This window comes from Girardinichthys multiradiatus, chromosome 24, assembly GCF_021462225.1.
Source record: "Girardinichthys multiradiatus isolate DD_20200921_A chromosome 24, DD_fGirMul_XY1, whole genome shotgun sequence".
NCBI lineage: Eukaryota > Metazoa > Chordata > Actinopteri > Cyprinodontiformes > Goodeidae > Girardinichthys > Girardinichthys multiradiatus.
The window spans coordinates 11632624-11654269 of record NC_061816.1 but is presented as its reverse complement, the minus strand read 5'-3'; the positions used below and the strand labels follow the sequence as shown (position 1 = coordinate 11654269).

The window sequence follows — 21646 nt, the reverse complement described above, 5'->3', positions numbered from 1 at the left end:
AAGGTTCTAAGATGTGTTTCAAATCTACTAAGAGAGCTATGTCTGCAAGTCAACTCGAAATATATCTACTGCAGAGCAAAGAGCAGTAAGGTAAACAAAGCTATTTACACTGGAAGCATGTGTGATCAGTTCAGAGGCTCTCTTTCTATTAAAGTACGAGAGTTTCACTAAAAGATAACTCTATCTGGGGTCGATGTGAGCACAAACAGGTTAGGGATGTGAGTGAGGTCTGGTTAAAACCTTTTGAATTACTCAGCCCTGCCCTCGCAGCCAACAAAAACAACCCTAAAAAAAGGTCCTGTGTGGGCATATTTTAAATAAGAGAGTAGCAAAATTATAGAGGGAGGCTGTCTCAGTTTAAGCAGCTCTGACCAAATAAAAAGCAGCCCAACAATCACCTCCTTCTCTGTAGTGCTGTCCAAATAAAATCTACTGACAGGTTAAAGTCGCAACGGCACATAGCTATTTAGTGCGGCCTATGAGCTGGGACAAAGTGACACAAGTTGGGGTTTAATAACAGAATGTGGAGCTCTGTTTATTTTAAAGCTTATGTGAAAAACATCTGAAATAGCTTAAACTTTAGACTATGCTGACTGATCTAACATTTACAGGTGAATGCTAGGCAGAAAAAAAAAAGACATGAATATGGTGGTCCATGCACAAGCCTCTTGCTTGATGTATGTGGATTTTCTCACTATGCAACTGTGTATATATCGTGTTTTTAGCAACAATGCATTGCTAATGCACTATGGTGTTAACAGACTTAAAACACTGGTTAGTTCAAATGAAAGATGGTCTATAAAAGTGACATGAAAAGCAAAGATGACCGCATTTGACTTGCATTGAGGAGGAAGATCACAGCATGGCAAACAACACAATGAGGCATGGTAAAAAAAAAAAAAACTTTACTGCAACTGCATCGGTTCATGTGTAGTCTTAACTACTAAACATTTTGGGAATTACAGATACCGATCTGTCCTATTTCTGCACAGATTTTATGGATCTGCTTCAATAAAAGTGCTGCAGCTCAGGCTGAGGGCTCAAAGACAATTGGATGTAAGATGCTGATTAAACAACTTATTGTCCTGAGGTCAACTCTCTTCACCTTTAGCACAGATTGGGCCTGCTGAAGGTGGTTTGGGAATTGGGTCATAAAGATGATAAACTGAGGACTGCATACTGTAATTACGAAGCAGAGGAAACACGAGGTACAAAACACTGAATTATAATGTTCAACAAATCTCTGTGTTCTTGTTGGGGGAGTCACAGTGCCTTTTAAAAGTATTCATACGGCCGGAAGTTTTGTTAAGTTGCAACCACAAACGTCAGTGTATCTTATTGTAGCTTATGTGAGCAATACTGGGTGGTGCATTATTAAATTTGTATTCTGCCTCCCTTACTTGATACTTTGTAGAGCCAACATTCAGCTGCATGTATTTAGGGGCATACACCAATAATAGGTGTTATCTGCAGCTCCTCCAGAGTTACCATGGTGCTCTTGTCTGCTTCTTTGATTAATGCTCTCCTTACCAGGCCTGTCAGGATAGGTGACAGCTGTGTCTTTGTAGGTGTACCGTTGTGCCATGACTCTGTAAGATGCTTCAAGCTTGGGATTTTGTCTCATAACCTAAGTCTGTTTTGAGCTTCTTCACAACTTTATCCTGGACTTGTCTGCTGCGTTGCTTGATCTTCATGGTGCTGTTTGGTCATTAACCTTCTCTAACAAACCTTAAAGCCCTAACAGAAAAGCTGGATTTATACTGAGATTAATTTACACACACGTGAACAAAAGCAACTGGCTGTGCTAGATTTCATTTAGTTGTATCAGAGTAAATGAAACTAAATACAAATGCACAAAATGGAAACTATGTATCACTTTTTCTCCACTTTACAGTTATGAACTGTGTGTTTGTCTGTCACATAAAAATAAAAACACATGGAAGTTTGCAATTGTAACCTAACAAAATGTGGATATTTTTGCCAGGCAATGTAAAGCTAAAAGGTTCCACTGAAGGTTTTAAATATGCTGCTGTTCTCCATCTTCCATGCAGCAGCTACTATGTGAACAAATACATCTAACCTGCCTCATCATCCACACTGTGGGCTCACAAATGAAAGACAGGGAGAGCAAGCAGGAATGGAGCCAGCCAATGAGAGGTACAGTATGTGCAAGGCGTAAAGCATGCCCATGCCATGGAGGAAAAGAAAAGGAATCAGTCAGCACACTGGTGCAGTGCAAGGTGTGCAAGTGCAGTAGCCAAAGGACCAATCAAAAGAAGCCACTCAATGCCTTGGGGAAGGCAGGGAACAGCCACAACTGTACGCCATACTCCTCTGAGTTTTTACATCCCTATCTACCTTTTCCCCTAGCTGTGGGGATGGCTCAACCTAAAGGAGGGTAAAACTCCCACAGTCATGCTACATCCATCCCTGATTCAATTTGCAACTGATCTGCAGAGAACTGCACTTATCACTGAGAGCAGTAAAGTGGGATGGAGGGGGTTGAGTCGACGCATTGTCTCTGTATAAACCAAGGGCATTGGAAAATAAAAGAAGGCTGCAGTGAAATAATAACAGATTGTTCTTGCGGCGTCAACGCTGATCTGTTTAGGTCTCACTAAACCCTGTTTGTTGTATACAACCGCCTCTCTTTGGGAAGACTATTGTTGGTGAATTGTACTCTAGAGTCCACTAGAATAAATCAACAGAGGAGATGTTGTACAGTAATAAAGCAGGGCTCCACATTGTATGTTGCTGGATCTGTCATTGTAAGCGAGAGGTGTTTGAAATTCAATTGAAGTCCAGATTAGTTGCATAAAGACACTATTTACTATAAAATGGCAAAAACCTACAGAAGTCCCCAGAATAAACAGAAAACACTAATTTTTGCAGTTTATCACAAAACGTCGTAAACAGTAAGGTAGGGTTATCTAGACACATCAGAATTGGAAAATGAGCCCTAAGCTAATTAATACATCACTAAAAGGTAAAGTGTGTGAGTGTTTCCTGCCCTGCCCGAGATACAGTGGGTGGCCAGTCGTGCAGCGTTCTCACCATGGCTGCGGCTGTGGCTGCAGCTTGCGCAGCCACAGCTGTCTGGTTGGCCTGGTGCTGGGCAGCCTTAATCTTGGCCTGCAGGTGGGCCGGGGGGTGAAAGTACTTGCACTTCTCGCGGGAGCAGCGGCTCTTGATGTAGTCCATGCACACGGTGACCGTATTGTCGCTGGTGTCAATCATGGGGCTGTCGCTCGGATGAGCAAATCGGCAGTCCGTCTCGCCGCGGGCGCAGTTGCCCCGCTGGAACTCGCGGCAGACCTGGGAGCGGAAACACGAAGACACAGGAAACAAAAACGAGACAGTTATACGATATTAATGATTAACTAGCAATTTAATTTGGTGGAATGAAAAGCAATGGCCTGTCTGGCTGGAGTGTGAAGACTTCAGACACTAATGGAAGAGTCACTTGTTACATTCAGTTTTAACCCGTTTTCTCTTAGCAGGTAACATACATAAAATGAGACAAACATTTCAACTAGAGATGCATCCATCCATTAGTTATATGGCTTAGAGCATTCTTTCTTCTGTAACAACTTTCACCAAAAAAGATGTGTTGTTAGGGCAACCTGTTAGCACTTAGGCATGGTGCGTTTAATGACTGGAAAAAGATTAGAGTTTTATATTTTGGACTGAAAAGAATACGATTCCAGCCAGCAGCCGATAAAAACGCATGTCTATGAACTGAAACCTGGTTGTTAAGAAGCATCCTGTGCAAATTAGCTCATAATTTAAATATCTGTGTACAGTATAACAAAAGCTTAAATGGGTCAAATATCAAAAACAACCTGAACACTGCAGCTATTTAGTAAGTTGTCAGAGTTTTGTTGCAATGCAAGTTGGAATTATATATTTTTTTCTGCTGCAATGACAAAATACGTTAAAAAAATCAAACATGTGAGAGACATTTAGAAAATTAAATGCATAAAAATTAAGTTTGTTTTCTTTACAAACTGCCTTATAGAAGGAACTGCAGAGCTGTCAAATCTGGTTCAACTTTAACATAAATGAATGTTTATTCAATCACACACTGGAATCAACACATAAAGTACGCTTACATGTCTGCGCAAAAGTTGCACACACGTGCACATGCATGTTGGCTTTTGTGTAGGAGTGCATACGTGTCTCAGAGGGATAGAGCTTAATTAAAGCCAGCTCCATTCAGTTGCTAAGTGATGGCACTCCTGCAGAAAAAAACATACAGGCACACGCCCACGCATCACCTTCAGGTCTTAGGTAGATTACTGTTTATCTTGATAAATATGGTGCAGAAAAAAACTCCTCCTCGTGAACTCTTTCGCAATCCCACAGTTATTCTCCAGAGTTGTTTGCCAAGAGGGCAGATGGAGACGTTCAGAGTTGTTTTGAAACGTCCTAGTTTGACTGTGGCTGTCTAGCAACTACCACTTTGTCTTGAGTTAATTCCAGTTTGGATCACTGTGAATTATCATATCTCATTTTCACATCATGCCTCTAAAAGAAGTCAAATTATTTAAAGAAACATATGCTCAAAAATAGTGGCAGGAAGGAACAGTTACTGTTACTGGCTGCACAAAACTGAGCACAAGCGCTGGCTTGTTTTTAGCAAAAAATAAAACAAACACTTTGTTTGAGTCACCTCCAGCTTGTCGGCACGGAGAAGTTTCTGATTGGAGGAGGAACCGCCAGTCACTGACACAGGTGGGCTGCCGGGGACGATGACGGGAGTGCTGGACATAATGTCTGTGGGAACCAGGCCCATGCTATGGGACATCGGGGTTAGGTAAGGTGTGTAGCTCAAGCCTGCGCTGGATCCCAAGCCCTGGCTCACTGGAAACGTCTGCTAAAGATGGAGAGAAGATCAGAGATTTCTCTTTGCCACGTGCTTTAGTAAAACAGAATAAAAGGCATTGAGGAGGATGATGGAAGTAGATGAGAAGAGGGAGAAAAGACAAGTTGGAACCTGATATTTAAACCATAGAAAAGAACGTCTGACATTTTTCTCTTCACTGACTAACAATAAATCAGGCCAAAAATTATTTCTGGTCGCTAAATGCCAGAATGATGAGTGGGGATTTTCATGATTTATAATGATGGCATGGCTTTGCAAGCTTCTGATTGGTTAATTTACAACATCTGTGTTAAATAGAAGCACACCTGTAGATGTATTTTAAGGCAACACCTCAAACAAACCACATTCTTGTTTGACATCATAGAAAAATAAAAATAAATCAGCCAAAATCTCAGGATGAGAACTGTGGACTTCTGCAGAAAAAGAAGGAAGCTTGTAAAGCCTGGGAACGCCATCCGTACTGTGAAGTACGAAGGTGGCGGCATCATGTTGTCTTGGTGTTTTGTTGCAGGAGAGACTGGCCCACCTCACAAGTAGATGGAATGGGCCAAACATTGTCAGATGCTTAAGGAAATCATTTGAGCCAAGTCTTATAAGTCTTACAAGTCTGTATTTGCTGAATACCAGAATAATAAAACTATAATTGAGATATTTACATACATTTCCTTAGTATTTTAGTAGACAATTAAGGTAAACCTAAATGACCTAAAACAGTTAAAGTTTAGTCTGATTTAATGTCCTTCGGTGAAAAAAATATGCGTCATGGACGTAAATATCTGGTTTCAGCTGTAAATGTGGGATGTAGCTATACAGAGCCGTGGTGGAGGCAGATGAGAGAACAGACGGGGAGATGGGTGACAGACAGCTGGGGTAACAGAGAGGAAAATGTTTCAAAGAGGACGCAGCAAGAGTGGAAAGTGAGAAACAAGATTGTTTTTTCCAACCTCTGTGCATCCTGGAAAGATTTAGCTGACCAGGCAAGTTCTGTTTTAGTTACGGCTGGCTGTACATAGATGCAGTTAAACACATTTACACCTGGCAGAGACTACCACTGACTGCCTGAGAGCAGCTGCTAAGCATTAAAGCAACAATATTTAAGCTTCGCAGTAGAGTTAGCAGGTCATTTTCCAACAGCAGAGAACCAGCACTGACCACAGGCTGCATGGTTGTTCCGGGGATCATGAACTGCATCTGCTGAGCCAACATGGCGGCTGCAGTCTTCTGCTGGATCAGGTTGTTTCGCCCATTGATCTCCAGCTGGGTCTTCAGGTGAGCAGGTGGGTGGAGGTATTTGCAGTTCTCTCGCGTGCAACGACCCTGAGAACGACAGAAAAAAGTTGACCGAATTTGGAGAGATTGCTGAGACAAAATCTAAAGCATCAAGCAAACGCTGGTAGCGTAAACATTCATACTGAGCAAGAAAAGATCACAAGGGCATCTTCATGCCGATCCTGTGGAACAGAAGCTTCTGAAGCTATGCAGAAAAGTTTTTTCTGTCTTTTTAAAGATAAAAACAGCGTTTGATTTGCTAGCTTGTTATCTCTGCCTGGTTTTGGTCATGCTTTCATCATAAACACGCTGCCCAGCAAGTCGCCAGGGCAGACAAGAAAATAAGGATGGCAATGGAGGACAAAGGTTAGAACTCCTGTTCTTGTCTATCTCGCTGCAACATCTGTAACTCTGCAGCTTTCTGAAGCACACATCAGGCTGTATTTTTGAGGAAATGCAAATGCAGGGCTCACAGGGTCAGCTTGACTGAAACCCCAGTGGATGAAGACAATTTTGTCAAACCAGAGGCTAATGGCTAACATGGAGATCCACCACGGAGAGCTAAATGCAAGAATGATAGATTGACCCGAGGGAAGGGGAAAAGAAAACTGCAAGTAAAGGGTGCAGCCACGCAGAGTGGACTGATATGGATTAGACACAAGACAGGGAAGGAGAGGACATGACATGGCAGGTCTTGGCTAATGTGAAGGACGGAAGAGGGAACCGGTGATAAATTAGAATCAGTGTAGCGTGAGGAGGTCTGCTGCTCTTTCTAAATACCTCTTAACTCCATGACACAGACCAGCCTCAGCACCGTGTCCCAATTAACGACATCCCCTCTCATCACAATCTCTCTAATTTCCTCTTATGAGGAAATATGACAGGCCTGCCCAGTGTCGACGCTGTGATCGGTAATCACAGAGTTTAATCGCTCGTGATCCTGCACCTGAGTTTCAAGTCTTGAATCTATCAGGCAAAACAATAACATGACACTTACAGGGAACCGTGTCTTGAAAAAAAAGACCCTTAAAGCTTTTCTGCATTTATTTACATTATAACTAAAAACTCAGATTTTATGTGATAGACCAACACAAAGTAGGTCACAATACTGCAGTGGAATGAAAATTATATACTGTTTGCATGCAAAAAGGCTTGCATCTGTATTCAGTCCCCTTGAGTCAAAACTTTGGAGAACCAAAGCAGCTACAGATAAGACTCATTTGGAATAGGTTTACCATCTTAGGATATTTAGATGCTGACATTTTCACTCAATGTTCGTTGCAAATGAGCTCCAGCTAAATCAGATTGGACTGATAGAGTCTGTGCAAACATTTTCAAGTCTTGCCACAGATTCTCAATTGGATTTAGGTCTGGACTTTGGAGTGTGCCATGCCAACACATAAAAAAACTCTGGTCTAAACCAGGGTCAGCAACTTTACGATCCATTTAGGCCTGAATCAAATGTGTTTAGAGCCACAAAACACACAAAAAAGAATTGAAAAACCCCAAAATTTAATTTCCAGGTATATATTTAAGTTTTAAAATAAAGAAAAACATCAAACTTTTACAAAAAGGGTATGAATAAACATTCTTCAGTACAATTATCCTCTTTTCTGGAAAACAGCCAAAGAACAGTGTGTTACCTAATGACAAAAAAATGACTGCTGATTTGACAAAAGAAATGTTCCGTTCACTGTTTGTCATGCTGTTGTTCATATGCGATGGAAATATTGCAAGAAAAGAATTAACAAAAACTAAAACTAGCAATTTTATTACCTTTATGTTTTAAAGCGTATGCTCAGTTCCTTCATGGCCAAGGCTATTAGGAGCCAATGTGGAAAGTCTTAAGAGCCACCTGGAACCCTGGAGGAATAGGTTGTAGACCCCATCCAGCCCAGGCTAGATGTTCAGTGTATTTGTCAAATACAGGAAAATCAAATTTTACCAGCTTTCTTGGCTCTGTAGAAGAAAGGAACCCCCACAGCATGATGCTACCACCACCAGGTTTCACTATAGGGATGGTGCGTTTAAGAGTAATGTGTAGTGTTAGTCAAACTTGATTGCATAAAGGCAATCAAGAAGAACAATCAAGTTTTCATCTTGCTTCTCTTCCATAATGACCAGATTTATGGAGTCCATAACTAATAGCTGTTCTGTTGACAAATTCTACCACCTGAGCTGTGGATATCTGCAGCTCCTCCAAAGCTCCAACCAACACTCCTTATATTTTTATTTCCGAAACATTAGGAACACAATGTATCATTTTTCTTCCGTCTCACAGTTATGCACTACTGTGTGTTGGTCTGCCACATGAAGGTTATAATAAAATCATTGAAGGTTTCGATTACAAATTTCAAAATGTGGAAAAAGTTCAAGTGGTGTGAATACTTTTGCAGGGTACTGTTTGTGTGGTGTATTCAGGAAGGCAGGAATTATTGGTAACCACAAGAACAATGTAGTGATTTGCAAAGTTACATTTAACCAATGATATATCTAAATCCAGACAGTCAGCTATTAGTAATTAGGGTCATAATGAAATGCAAATCACATTACTATGGGACAACTTCTACTAGTATTATGGACACATATCCCATGGGGTTTTGATCCAAATGAACAGAAGAATAATATGGATTATTTCAGTTCGCATTTGACAGCTCAGAGTGCTGGAACAAGGATTTGGTGCTGATGCTCAACCTGTTCGAGAGCTTTGTTCTTCTTCTACAATACGTGGGCAGACACACAGAAAAATACTTTTAATCAAGCATGGCTCTAGGTATAATCCTGTTCCACAGTGTAAACAGCTGATACTCTCCAAGTCTCATCCAGGGGAGAAGTAATAAAAACTGCCTACCTTGTGCTAAAGGAGTGATATTAAAGACAGCCCACAGAGCATCAACATTACAACAACTTTTTCCTTACATGATCTGAACTGGAAGGAAGTATACTAAACCTGTGTAACCCATGAAAAGATGCTGAGGTAGCTGCAATGATCAGAACCTCGAGGTGGAAGAGACCGACCTCCACAACCTGGTGCAAGAGCTGCAGTCAGCCATTGATACGCCCTCATTCCTTCATGCTTCACACGCACAGAATCACACCTTCCCACACACATGCATACTAAATCATCCAGTCATAGCAAGCCTCACACACACACACACACACACACACACACACACACACACACACACACACACACACACACACACACACATAGACACACACACGCGGCCAGAGGCATGTGTGTGCACAGAAATATACTGTCTGCTCAGACTTCTTCAAAACAGAGAAATAAAGTTACTCACTTAACCCAGCAACCAAAAGCAGAAATAATTGGAGCCCTATGCATTGCACCATCCAAGGTGGCGATAGATATGCGAGTGTATGGTGGCCTTGTGCCTCAGTGGGCACCAGAAAGAATGCGTAGGCTGGTGTAAGTGTGCAGGAGAAACCGTGTGGGGGAGGGTGTTAGAAAGGGGAGCTGGTGCTGAAGCTGCGCTCTGGACATCATCCCAGACTGACTCTGTGGGGAGGCAGTCTCTCCACTGTGCCCTGCAGAGATCAGAACAAACCAGAAACCCTTGTGATAAACTTTGTCAGCTAGGTGGTCTTAGAGGGAGGCCATTACTCTCTTCTTTGGTCAGTGTTCAGCTCATTTATAGCAGCACAGAGAGAGATGCTTATTGTTCTCCATTTAAAGTGATGAAGTAAATTGGGGTGAAAAGACTTGGGAGATTGGTTGAAATCACTCGAATGATGTCTCACTAAGTGCAGGCCTTGTACCAGAAAACTACCTCGTGTTAGAATGTCGAACATGGTTTGACAGCCATCTGAAACTGATCTATCTACCTCAACACTCATACATTTCTATTGTTCCTCTGTTCCATTGTCTCATCTCAAGGCAGAGGAATTAATAAAGAATATTGCTGCCCATGTAATACTGATTCTAATGTTATATAATGAAAATCAGTGAATAGAGAAAAGCCAACACACTTCATCTTTACTGTATTTTATTTGATCCATGCTGGATCCCGTTAGGTCAAAGGATTAAAATGCAAAAAAAGACAAACAAGTCCAATTTATGCACTTTCTGCTACAGTTTTTACTTCTTCAAAGGATTTTACTATAATAACCTATTGCCAGAAAGTTAATAAATTATTGGCTCAAAAATGCTCAAAAAGTTCTTACATTATTGATTTTAATACATTTAAAATTGCAAACATTATTACACCTTTGGCTGTTATTACATAATTGGTTGCGTAACTAAATTCACACTATAAGGATTTCATATCATATAGTACAGGTACAATGCACTCCACTGCTATTGGCAATGCAGCACCAAGGGTACTGTAGAAAAACTTTTCTTAACAACAGTTTTTTTTCCTCACTGAATAATTCACTGAAATTAAAAGGTTTGGATTTGCTAAAAATTTGCAATTATTATGCAAATACATTAAAAGGTTAAGTAATTTAGGGATTTTTCTGCATCAGTGCCAGTATTTCCTCAATGCGTTTCTAGTATTAATTTTCAATTATTTCTGCACTTGTAATTCCTTTTACAACACCTAGGACCTTATTCACTATAATTCATGCAGGTGGGAGTTGGTGACATGTTGAAGCTAGAAATCATTTTATGATGAATGGGTAATATTTATCACAAACTAAACACAATGAAGAAAATCCAGGCTATGCAGGCACACATAGGAACGGAAAGTAAAATAATAATCTACACAACTACAAGGAAACTAGAACGTTTTATTATTATATTACCATATAGTTATATATCAAAATCTATTCGTGGTGTGCTGGCTTCAAGCAGCTGCCTATGAAAAGGATCACTGAGAGCACCTGAGAGGTTCAAGCACCAGCCTTGGAGGAAGTCATAGCTACCAGGTGAAATTACACCTTTCACCGAGGGTTGCTCACATGGCTGCTTATTATCGTAGGCATCACACCCCATGTGTACGAATGCAGTGATTCCTGTTTTGCGATAGGTTAATAACTGCTGTGATTTTAGTTGGATAATCGTACCCTTGCACCACAGAGAGAAACAAACGTCCAAGAGGGAGTGATCAAAAAAGAAAAAAAATGATCAGTTGTTTTCTGTTTAGTCAGAAATCACCGCATTTAGCTGATTTATCATGTTGAAATCCAATTTTTCTTAACTTTATACACATATTACACCTAATTTACTCACTGAAGGTCATTTTTAGCACTTTATTCTGGCAGAAAATAAAAATATTTTGTAGCAGCTGCTGATAATAGCAATGATCTGAATATATGAACTTGGTCGATGTTTCTGCTACTGCCTGGTATTTCTTTAGAGTGTTCTAAGTGTGCATATCTTAATAATCAGTCTTTATTTTAATATACAATGGGTGATTGTTGTCGATTATAGCTACGATTTAGGTTTTTAGAATTGCACAGATGGGGGCACAGAAAAGAAAACAAACAAGGCAAACATTTATCACAGCAAACACGCTGAGATGAAGAGACAAAAAACCCAGTGATGGAGAGAAGAGAGGAGGACATTATATCTGCTCAAACATGACATCACACTATTTAGATTAAACAGACTGTGATGTTTGGATTTTTTTTACCTACTGTGCGTGTCAACATATTTGGATCGTCAGAAATAAAAATAGTAGAGACATATCGTCTATCCAGCAATGCCATTTCTGAGCTTTTGGAGCCAGTCACAAATAGAAGTCATGCCATATCTCCTGTGGAATAACGTCTTGCAACATTGCATGTTCTTGCATCTGGACAATTCCAGCGCACCATACCATCACTTTGTGACACAACACCGTTGTCTGGATCACACTAGAGGAGGGCTTCTGGTTAGCCCAGAAAAGGTGGAGCAGATTATAGTGGTCTGCTTCATAGCAAAACGCCACAGATTGGAGCATGATGTCATGAATGTGGAGGAAAATGATGCTTGGTCACATGCAGGAAAGAATAATGCAGCAAGAATGCAGACACGGGCTAATGTGATTCAAAGCTCATGATCCATTTGAGGTATGCATTTTATTGAAATCTTTTATGCAACTAAACCGAAAGCAAAAAATACCATGACTGAAGTTAAACAGAACTGACCAGGTGCGCAACGGAGGCCCAAGTGTCACAGCGGAGAGTGTGCGCCACATTGGACACAGCTCTCACTGACTGCGCGATGGCCTGCGCCACTTTTTCACTTTTGGGATCTTAGTAAATCGGCCACATAGTGTTTTAAATGAATGTTTGTGTCAGGATTGTGTGTTTAGGGTGATGTGGGGCTGTTGGTTTTCCGCCACACGTCGACATTGGCAAATAGGTCAAAAGGTCTCATCTGACTAGAGCACCTGGTCAGTTATGTCTTCTCAAAGTCTAAATATATTTAGCTGCAAGTAAACAAGTTCAGACATCCATCTTCTGAGTCATCTGTAAAACAGGAGTACTTGATTTAGACCCTGTTCTAGAGGAACTGCTCCGTCAAACTGAAACTGAAGCTCAGAAATGTTTTCAGATTGATTCTATGTCCGTCTGTTTATCTTTCAGCAGGATTACTCAACAACTACCCAGCTGCATTCAAGAAAGCTCTTTGGAACATTGAATTATCTCTATCGGCAGCAAGAAGGCCTTTCCACGACCCCCCGCCATCTTCTTCATCAGCCCAAGTGAATGGTCAGAGCGATGGCTGTTGTGTGTCAGTGGGTGGCAGAGACACAGAGGTCCAGTCTTCCACCCACTCTGAAGAAAAGCGCTTCAGTTGTGGGCCTCTCCCTTCACCACTGTAACATTTGCATTTTCCCCCTCAATGGGTGCTTTATCTTAAGGTCTGCTGGAGGCAGCAAAAGAGGCCTGCCTATAGGCTGCCACCGACGGAGGAGCTGTAAAAGTCCTCGTAAATGTGACTGGGAACACCTTCATGTTGCACTGCTGTGCTTCCAGTAGAACTTAATAAGAAAGCTGGCTTCCAAGATGAATATGCAAAAAAAGAGCTATTGCTTTATTTCCCTTATCAACACTTCAACCTAAGAAACAATATTGATGGATTATAAAACACACTGGGAATCAGCAGTGTGTGTGTGTTATTCTACAGTTCATTTTTTCCTTCAGCAGAGTAAGCTTTGCATATCTTAGTCCTGGTGACTTTGTCACGTCTAAACAGTGGTGACATGATCAATGATAGTCTGACTGGCAGTATTGGCAGGATGCTGTCCGGAAAGGACAATCCCACAGAAAGATCAAAATGGGGAGAAGAGCTTCGAAGTGAGCAGAATCAGCACAAAAGGGCGACTTGGTTCCTATTTAAACACGACACAGAGCGGTGATCTCTCTAGGGAGCAAAAACATACCTAAAAACATTCATTGTTTTCCCAGTGGGGAGACCAAAATGAGCACAAATCGCAGAGACAATTGTCACACAACAAACAACTAGGGTTAAACATCTGATATATAAAGGGATGAGAATGGAATGGCATTTTGATTGGCTATTAAAAGCAGGAAAGACATTCGATTGCCAGATAAGTACAATAAATAATACAAGTGTAAATTAGGCCAATGTAGACACCTACTGAGAAGGTTAAATCTCTACAAATGATCCACACAGTTAAGGCCCCTTCATGCCATTTAAGAGTCAATAGTAATAGCTGGTTTTAATATAATAATGCTGAAGGTGAACTTAGTCCCCCGGTGCCCTTAGCATTTGCCTATATTGCCTAATGAGCCAGCCGGCTCTGACAAAACGTCTGGTTCTCAGGTGGCTGTATGACTCTGACTTATTCTTTGCTTTTATGCGATCCGCAGCACACTCATAAAGCTGTGTTGCCTCCATGTGTGAGAGGAAGGCCTCTGAGAGGAGCTGACACAAATCTTTCTGACATGAAACCTTTGAAATGTGTAATCTCCTTCCAGCACAGCCGAAGTACCTCCTGTATTCCTTCCCTCTGAATCTTCTCACATTGCTGTCTTTTCAGCGTACTTCAGTGGCTGTTCTGCAGCATGCCATTTATGTCTACCCTGCAGGTCAGCTGTGATGTTAAAAAATAGCATAAAAATCCGTTTCACGCTGTTCTAGTTTGGGCTTGATGTTTTGCTTACAGACGTTTGTATTTGTGGCTATAAATATTCCAAATTAGAGCCCTTCTAGTTATACAGACATTAAAAAGATAAGTGTGTGCATGGTTGTTTGTGTGTTGCCCAGCGATGGACTGGCGACCTGTCCAGGGTGTACCCCGCCTCTCGCCCGTAGACTGCTGGAGACAGGCACCAGCTTCCCCGTGACCCACTATGGAATAAGCGGTAGAAAATGACTGACTGACTAAAAAGATAAGTTTCAGGTGTTTGTGAGCTACATTTACATTTCTCACACAAAACTGCTGTACTTTCTTTTTTGACCTTTTCATCCAACCTCCTGTTTCGTTCTCAGTATCAGCTTTCTCTTAATTTTATTATTTCCTAATCTGTACCTAGATTAGGGACCTCATGTTTTCCATACTATTTAACTTCCTACAGTTCCTACAGTTTTAGCCAATTTTCTAACCTTAAATGAATTTATGGCAGTGAATGGACGGACAAATGGACGGATGGATTTCATTTTTTCCTTGACTATCACTGAAAAGAAATAGTTTTTGTTGACCATAAAGACCCTCCTCCTCTCCTTTCTCAGTTTACTCAAAGACTTATTTTCCATGGACACCAACCACTGGTTCAGGGACGGCCTGTAACAGCTCACCTGGAAACCACTTTGAAGAAAGGCCCCCAGCCATAGGATGCCAGCACTTTGGTGCTCAGAAGACCGATAAAGGCCCCCCGGTTAAGTAGTGAGGCGGTGGTTGCACATGGACAGGGGTCTCCTTCATCCTCCAAGATAGAGAGAGCTTCCTCTTGAGGATCTTGTTTTGTTTTTGCTGGGCTCTAATGGATTGGTTTGAACTAATGGGTCTGTTTGAAGCGCTGCTGCTCCGGGACAGCAGGAAACACTGAAAATCCATTTTGAAATGATAGCCAAAAGCTTTTTGCTTACATTTCGACTGGTAATGGAGATCAAAGATCAATGTGGAGCACTGGGTAAGCGCTAGTCATTTAAATGTGAAAAAAGCTGCTGTAAAAGCCCGGCACCAGGCTCATTTCAGCTTTAATTATGTTGTGCACAGGTATATTCGCCTGCCGATGAGGCTATGCTGCTATTAAACAAAATGAGAGAAAACACAAACCAAACGATATCATGCTGTAGACCAGGTACGTTTCTAACTACATTCATTTTCTTTCACACACACACATAAAGCAGACACATAAGATGTCGCATCAGCAGTAATTAGGTGTCTTTGTTTCACCAGTTGCAATCCCACAGATGAACGAGTGGCACTGCTACTAACACGCCTGAGATTACTAAAGGATTAAAAGCAGAAGGGTGAGATTGAGGCGCGATAAAGTATATTGCTCTCTTCTTCTTGTTTGTCCTGAAATGCCTGGATATGACCAAATCTCTCCTTACCGCGGCTCCAGAGTAAGCACTCCCGTCTCAGGTGTGTGAAAAAAGGGCAGATTTAGCATCTTAAGCATCAGAATCTTGTTTCAGTGGACAACATTTTAACGTTTCGTCAGCGTTTTCTTTGATCACATTGTTTTCCCAATGAGTCTGAGTTGTAACGCTTCAGAGTAGCAGCAACGGGAGGTGCATCAGCTGAAGATCACATGCCTGTGTTATCATCATGCAGCACTGGCACTTGGAGCTTGTGATCAGTTAACTCAGGTCAGGCACTTATTGAATTCCAAGTGATACTTCAAAGAATGGAGCCATACAGGATCAAAATAGGTTTGGGCTGATGACACTGCTGAATGTTTGCTGATTTAACCAAATTTTCCACCCATAAAGGGTTAACATTTCTGTGGACAACTTTGTCATGAAGAATCTTGTCCATCTGTCAGATGAGCTGAAGGGTTTCTTAAATGGATCTTTTATGGAGTTGCAAAATAGAGAAAAAAAAAAAAAAACAGATGCAAATTAACACTAACACACGAATTTGGCTGCTGGCTGAGCTACACACTCATGCCGGACCCAAATTGCACTGTTAGAACTGTTCTTTGGAGAAGAGCGGCGTAAAAACTGCGGCTGCAATGGCCCCATTGTTTGATGCCGTCTAATCCAGCCGGACACTGAAGCCCTGCTTCAGTTAATCTGATCATCTGTGACCTGCTGAGACATGAAACCAACCCTCTAGAGCTCATTTAATCTGCACATACAAGCAGGCGTCAATGCAGCACATAGAGGGACACCAGGCGGAAGCTGGCAGGAAACGGACCCTCAGCACAGCACCCTCTATATTAATTGGGACCCCTTTAATTGCAGTAGCAAAATTTTTCCAATTTCCAAGATAGATTTATCTATTTTGAGACTTTTTACTCGTCTTTACTTGGGGTGCCGACAAATTTAAAATAAAGTGACCGTCTTTATTTCCCACATCTGAGCATCTTTAGAACCACACATGAGAAGAAAGGCTCCGCTAATTCATCGTCAGTTCTGTCTGCTGGTAGGCGAGTCCCAGCCCCAAGACTGAAGCATTAACATGCTTTTAACACGCTGCTGTTCCCTCATGTTGGGAACATCGCTGCCGTCTGCTCATCAACGAGTCCTACAGCTTACAGGCAATGTCAACTAGCCACACTGGTGAAAGAGTTCATTAAAGTAGGTTAGACAATGTTGATGGCCCACTTTGGAGAGAACTGTGCCACATCTCCCAAGAGGAACATGCAGAAAGGCTTTAGTTCAGTTGCCTAATTTTACAATTACAAACAGATTTCAAACACTCCTTGATGAAAAGAGCTGAAACTGACCCCCAGGAATCCACAAATCTACAAAAACTACTAATGAGCAAACAATTTAGGGAAACACATAAATGTAGAGGTGCGGGGTACACCCTCAGGCCTGGCTGAGGGTATCGGCAGCACGTCTAAGCATGTTGAGGAGTTGTGTAAATCCATACAACAGATAAAAGAGGATAATGAGATGGAAGGGAGAGAGCAGATCTATTCATCAAAGCCTCTTTCTAACACACTCAGCAGATAGAAGCAGACATGTTGCATGGCTGCTTACTCTCTAGTTTTCAGATTAAAGCCTTGGTTGCTGACAGAAAAAAAATTGAGATGAACAGTTTTTTTTCCTCACAGTATTTAAGAGTCCGGTTACTAATGTAAAAATTTACAACCACACTAATTTTCATGTTAGAAGTCTTTGATCATGTTGGATTTGTTGCTCCAGTTATTCTTATCTCTGCATCTATTAGACCACTCTGTTCCCACTTAGAATCTAAGAAACACGCGCACACAAATTCAACTGGAGGCAACTGGAAAACAGACGGTAACATGAAAAAGTTCCGTCTTTTGTCTGACTTAAATGCTTCAGATCATCGAAAGCATTTCTGTATCATATGAAGATAACCTGAGTAAGCACAAAAACCAGCTTCTAGGAGGTGAGAAAACAACCAAGAACAACATCTAAAGCACCACAGGTCACATTCTTCTCGGTTAAGGTCAGTGTTCGCGACTCAACAATGAGAAAGAGACTGGGGGACATTTTTCTGGGAGAGGTCCGAGGCAAAAACCAGAACACAAAGGCCCGTCTTACATTTCCCCCTCAAAAAACCCCTCATTGATCAAGACTTTTTGCTGAGACAAAATCTTATGCAAGGTGTGCATCCTGTCACATCTGGTGTACAGCATTTCAGAAAAACAACTTCATCCTGGGGGTCAGAAAGGGCGCGGGTACAGTGATGGTCTGGGGCTACGCTGCTGGATAACTTGCTGTAACTGATGGAACCATGACCTCTGCTCTCTACTACAAGTTCCTGAAGGACAAATCTTGTTTTATTTTTTCCCAAATTTTTATTCCTCTCAACTCCACTTTTTCCATCTGAACCACAATTAGTACTCCAAAAAGTATGTCATTATGAAGTGACAAATAAAAAACTGAAGAGTTCCACATTTACTTTTATTTGACAAATATAACAAAGTGCTGTGTTTCAGCACTTTGAGTGCTTGTTTAAAGTATTTAAGGTATTTTTCGGTCAGTTTTTCAAGAACAGAAAAACTACTTTTTATGTGCAAATCAGAGAATCTCACATATTTCACACTTTAAAAAAGAAAGTCTTCCTTTTAAAATTACTTTAGAGCTGAACTCGAAACCAAAATATGTCTGATAAAGAAACATAAATCCTGCAAGCAGAAAACTTTATACTTTATAAAGAACATTCATTTCTTCCATCTGTCACACACATGCATGGTGGTCACTGTTTTTGTTTTAGTACATTTGGGTTATATCAAGTCCACATCTGAATGGCTCAAAAAAACACAAACAAAATGAAGGTGTTGAGTGGCCTAGTCAAAGTCTGGATTTAAATCAGGTCAATACGCTGAATCATAACTCTAAACAGGCTGTTCATTCTTGAAAATCCTCCAACTGGGCTGAATTAAAACGATTCTGCCAAGTGTATCAGTCCTCCAATGCCAGAGATCGCAACTGCTAGGATGGCCAGTCATTAGGTTTAAGGGCGCAATTACTTTTCACATAGGGCCAGGTTGGTTTGGATAGCATTTCTTCCTTACTGAATAAAATCATCATATGAAAACTGCATTTTGTATTTACTCCGGTTATCTTTGTCTGATATTAAAGTCTGTTTGTTGGTCTGAAACCTAAACAATACAAAATAGAAAAAAAATCTGTAAGGGACCAAATACTTTTTCACAGCACTCCAACTACATACATGGTTAGACAATATGATTTCGATCTTTAAAACCGGGGGGAATAAGCCTCGGCAAGGCCTAGATGGGCGTGTTGTTTGTCGGGTGCGATGATGAGGCCTCTGAGACATCTGCAAACTCCTGTGGGCTGAAGAGACTCTAATCCCAAATGAAATTGCTGAAAACAGTCCTCATATGATAGAGATTACCGAGGAAGAGGAAGCTGCACAAGTGCTTCTGCTTGGATAAAGTAAAGTTTGCTGCTTAGTCAAACAGCTGATATCAATAAACCAGGTACGGTGGCTCAGCCTTTACATTGCATTATGTGTTTTACTTCACAACCTCCAGCTACAGCTTAACATATTGATCTGACAATTCAGCCATGCTATGTTTTTGTTGAAGTAAGTCTTAGATAAAGGTCTTTAAGGAATTTAAATAAAAAGCAATAAAACGTAATACCTTACACCAATTCATGTATGTTGCCACTTTTTTCCCCATCTTGCCCTCATATCACACCGTTTTTCTCTCACTCGCCATGAGTTCAGCTGACGCTGGGGTGGTGCCCACTGTCAATTAGTGTTCCCCACCTGTCACTGTGGGTCACCAGTACAGGCATCTGTTGGGTGTGAAACTGGCCATCTCACTTTCATCTGTGAGCTTTAGATACCACTACCCTCCCTCTCCACTCACACAAATACTACTGGCCTAAGGTTGACCTTGATGGCATGGTCACCATGTCAAGTGGTCGGAAAGAGGGAGGAGTGTGTTGCATACGATACCCTCTGGCTCAGACAGGGCATAACTGTCTAACCCCACATTAACCCAAGTAGAAACCTGTCCAGTCCCTGTTATCAAGCATCAAACAGTGGTTAAAAGTGACATCTGTGCGTTTATTGTAATTGCACAAGGATTTTTGAGGAATTCCGAGTCGGAAAGTCGGAGGTTTCTTGCTAATCCAAATTTTAAAATCATATATGGTTAGAATGAATTTAAAACTTAATGATAGATGCAGGTATAAAGTTTTTTTTTATTTTGACTTTTTCTGGTTCTATGAATCAGTTGCACACACGATGCCGTGCAACTATATTAGTGACAGCGATGCCAAAATGTTTAAATGCATAAAATGCAAAGAAACACACTGTTATTGTCTTGTATTGCCGAGAGACTGATCATTGAGCATTGATTGCAGTGATAACTGAATGTCAATATATTGTGCAACGTTGGTATATACCTTCAGCTAGCGCAAGCTATTAGTCAGCTGTATATATAAAGAAGGGAACCTGTCCTGAACCTTTTGCTCTCTGGGAAAAAAACTAAATTGGTTGTTTGGGAATTACACTCTTGGCTTAGCTACCATTGGAGTGCAATCTATGACTCTTTTAAGGGCAAAGCTTCCTTGAAACAAACATTTGCAACAAGCTGCAACTCTTTATCTGTCAGCAAAATTAACAGCTTACTTCAGGCGTGCCACTTACACATTATTGTATTAATTAGCTAAGAAATCGTTAGTCTTCCAAACCTACTTTCAGGGTTCCTGCACATTTTAATGACTGAATTCCATATTTCTTCAGACTGGAAGAAACGAGTTCACCTCAGAGTCCATTTCTGGCCATTTTCTAAAGAATAAATTCAAATATTCATAATGAATTTACTGCAGATATTTCAATGGATGAATGAATGGATAATCTAGACAAAGGGGACAGACAGAAAATTATGCTGGAAATACAAATATTTGAAATACTACATTTTCTTTTTCCAGATGTAGCCAGGTCTGGAACAATTTTGCAAATTTTTCCAGACTTTGAGACAAAATCTCTCCGTGTTCGGTTCAGAATGTCACTCACTGCGACTTATCGAGTCTGAATAAGATATGTTACATAAACGTTATTAAACCAAAAACTTATGTCTCATCAGGTCAAGACGGGTTAAGAGGGGAATTTATTACAGCGACAACGAGAAGGTTTTGTTAATCTCAGCACACACATGTCCTCACAGGGGACCGGTGTGTCACCGCAGACCTGGTTTGTGACACACACCAACAGTCATTTAGACAAAGAAAGTGCCAGAAACCCATTGTTCTGCAGGTCCCCTAAAGATTTCTGCATTTTTGTTGCCTCATTAGACGAGGCCAATTAAGAAGATCTCTGTCTCATTATAAAGGTTGGCCCCTGGGGGACAGCCGGGCCTGTCTGTCTAACTGTTTGTAGCTCCCAAGGTGAGGGTGTGCATCCGTTTTGTTGAGCTTTCAAGTTGACAGCGGCTGCACGGAAGTGGGTTAGCATGTTTAGGAGTGAGTTTGATCATTTTTCAAATAAGAAAGTAATTAAGGAAGCCTGGAGGATAAAATCAATACATGTCCTTGTACGCAAATGTTTAATTTGGGTCAGACTAAACATCATTTTTATTAATATATAAACAATGTAGCTAGCCACCAGTCTTTTGCCTTTCTAGATGCCATAAATGCCACCACTGACTTTCTGAGCAATGTATACATTTGAAAGGATGTAAGATGAGAGAACGCCACATAGGCAAGCAAATAAATGCCTCTCTCAGAAAACCTGAGTCTGTCTCTAAGTGATGATCAAAAAGATGCATCAATAATTAATGAGACCACCGCTAAAGGTCAAGAGCACAGCAAGCCTCCTGCCTCACTTTCGATAGATCTGCCTTCAGCTTTGCTGCAGAGGTGATCACAAGTGCTACTGCAGCGATAAGGCAGTTCGAGTCCGGCTGGCTTTGAAATCAAATGTGAGGAAAGAATTGATTCTGCAGCAC

General features: G+C 41.1%; 1 protein-coding gene across 12 annotated transcripts in view; it reads right to left on the bottom strand.

Annotated features, from left to right (window-relative positions):
• mbnl2 (muscleblind-like splicing regulator 2) overlaps positions 1-21646 on the bottom strand; it is a 54424-nt gene that overhangs the window by 14838 nt on the left and 17940 nt on the right. For 11 of the 12 annotated variants that reach the window (XM_047354956.1, XM_047354962.1, XM_047354953.1 and 8 more), the window contains 3 exons: positions 6038-6202; positions 4673-4876; positions 3055-3315 (listed from right to left, as the gene is read on the bottom strand). In XM_047354956.1, the coding sequence (XP_047210912.1) occupies positions 3055-3315; positions 4673-4876; positions 6038-6202 (630 nt within the window). The remainder of the gene's footprint in view (positions 1-3054; positions 3316-4672; positions 4877-6037; positions 6203-21646) is intronic. The other variant, XM_047354958.1, reaches the window with a different exon arrangement.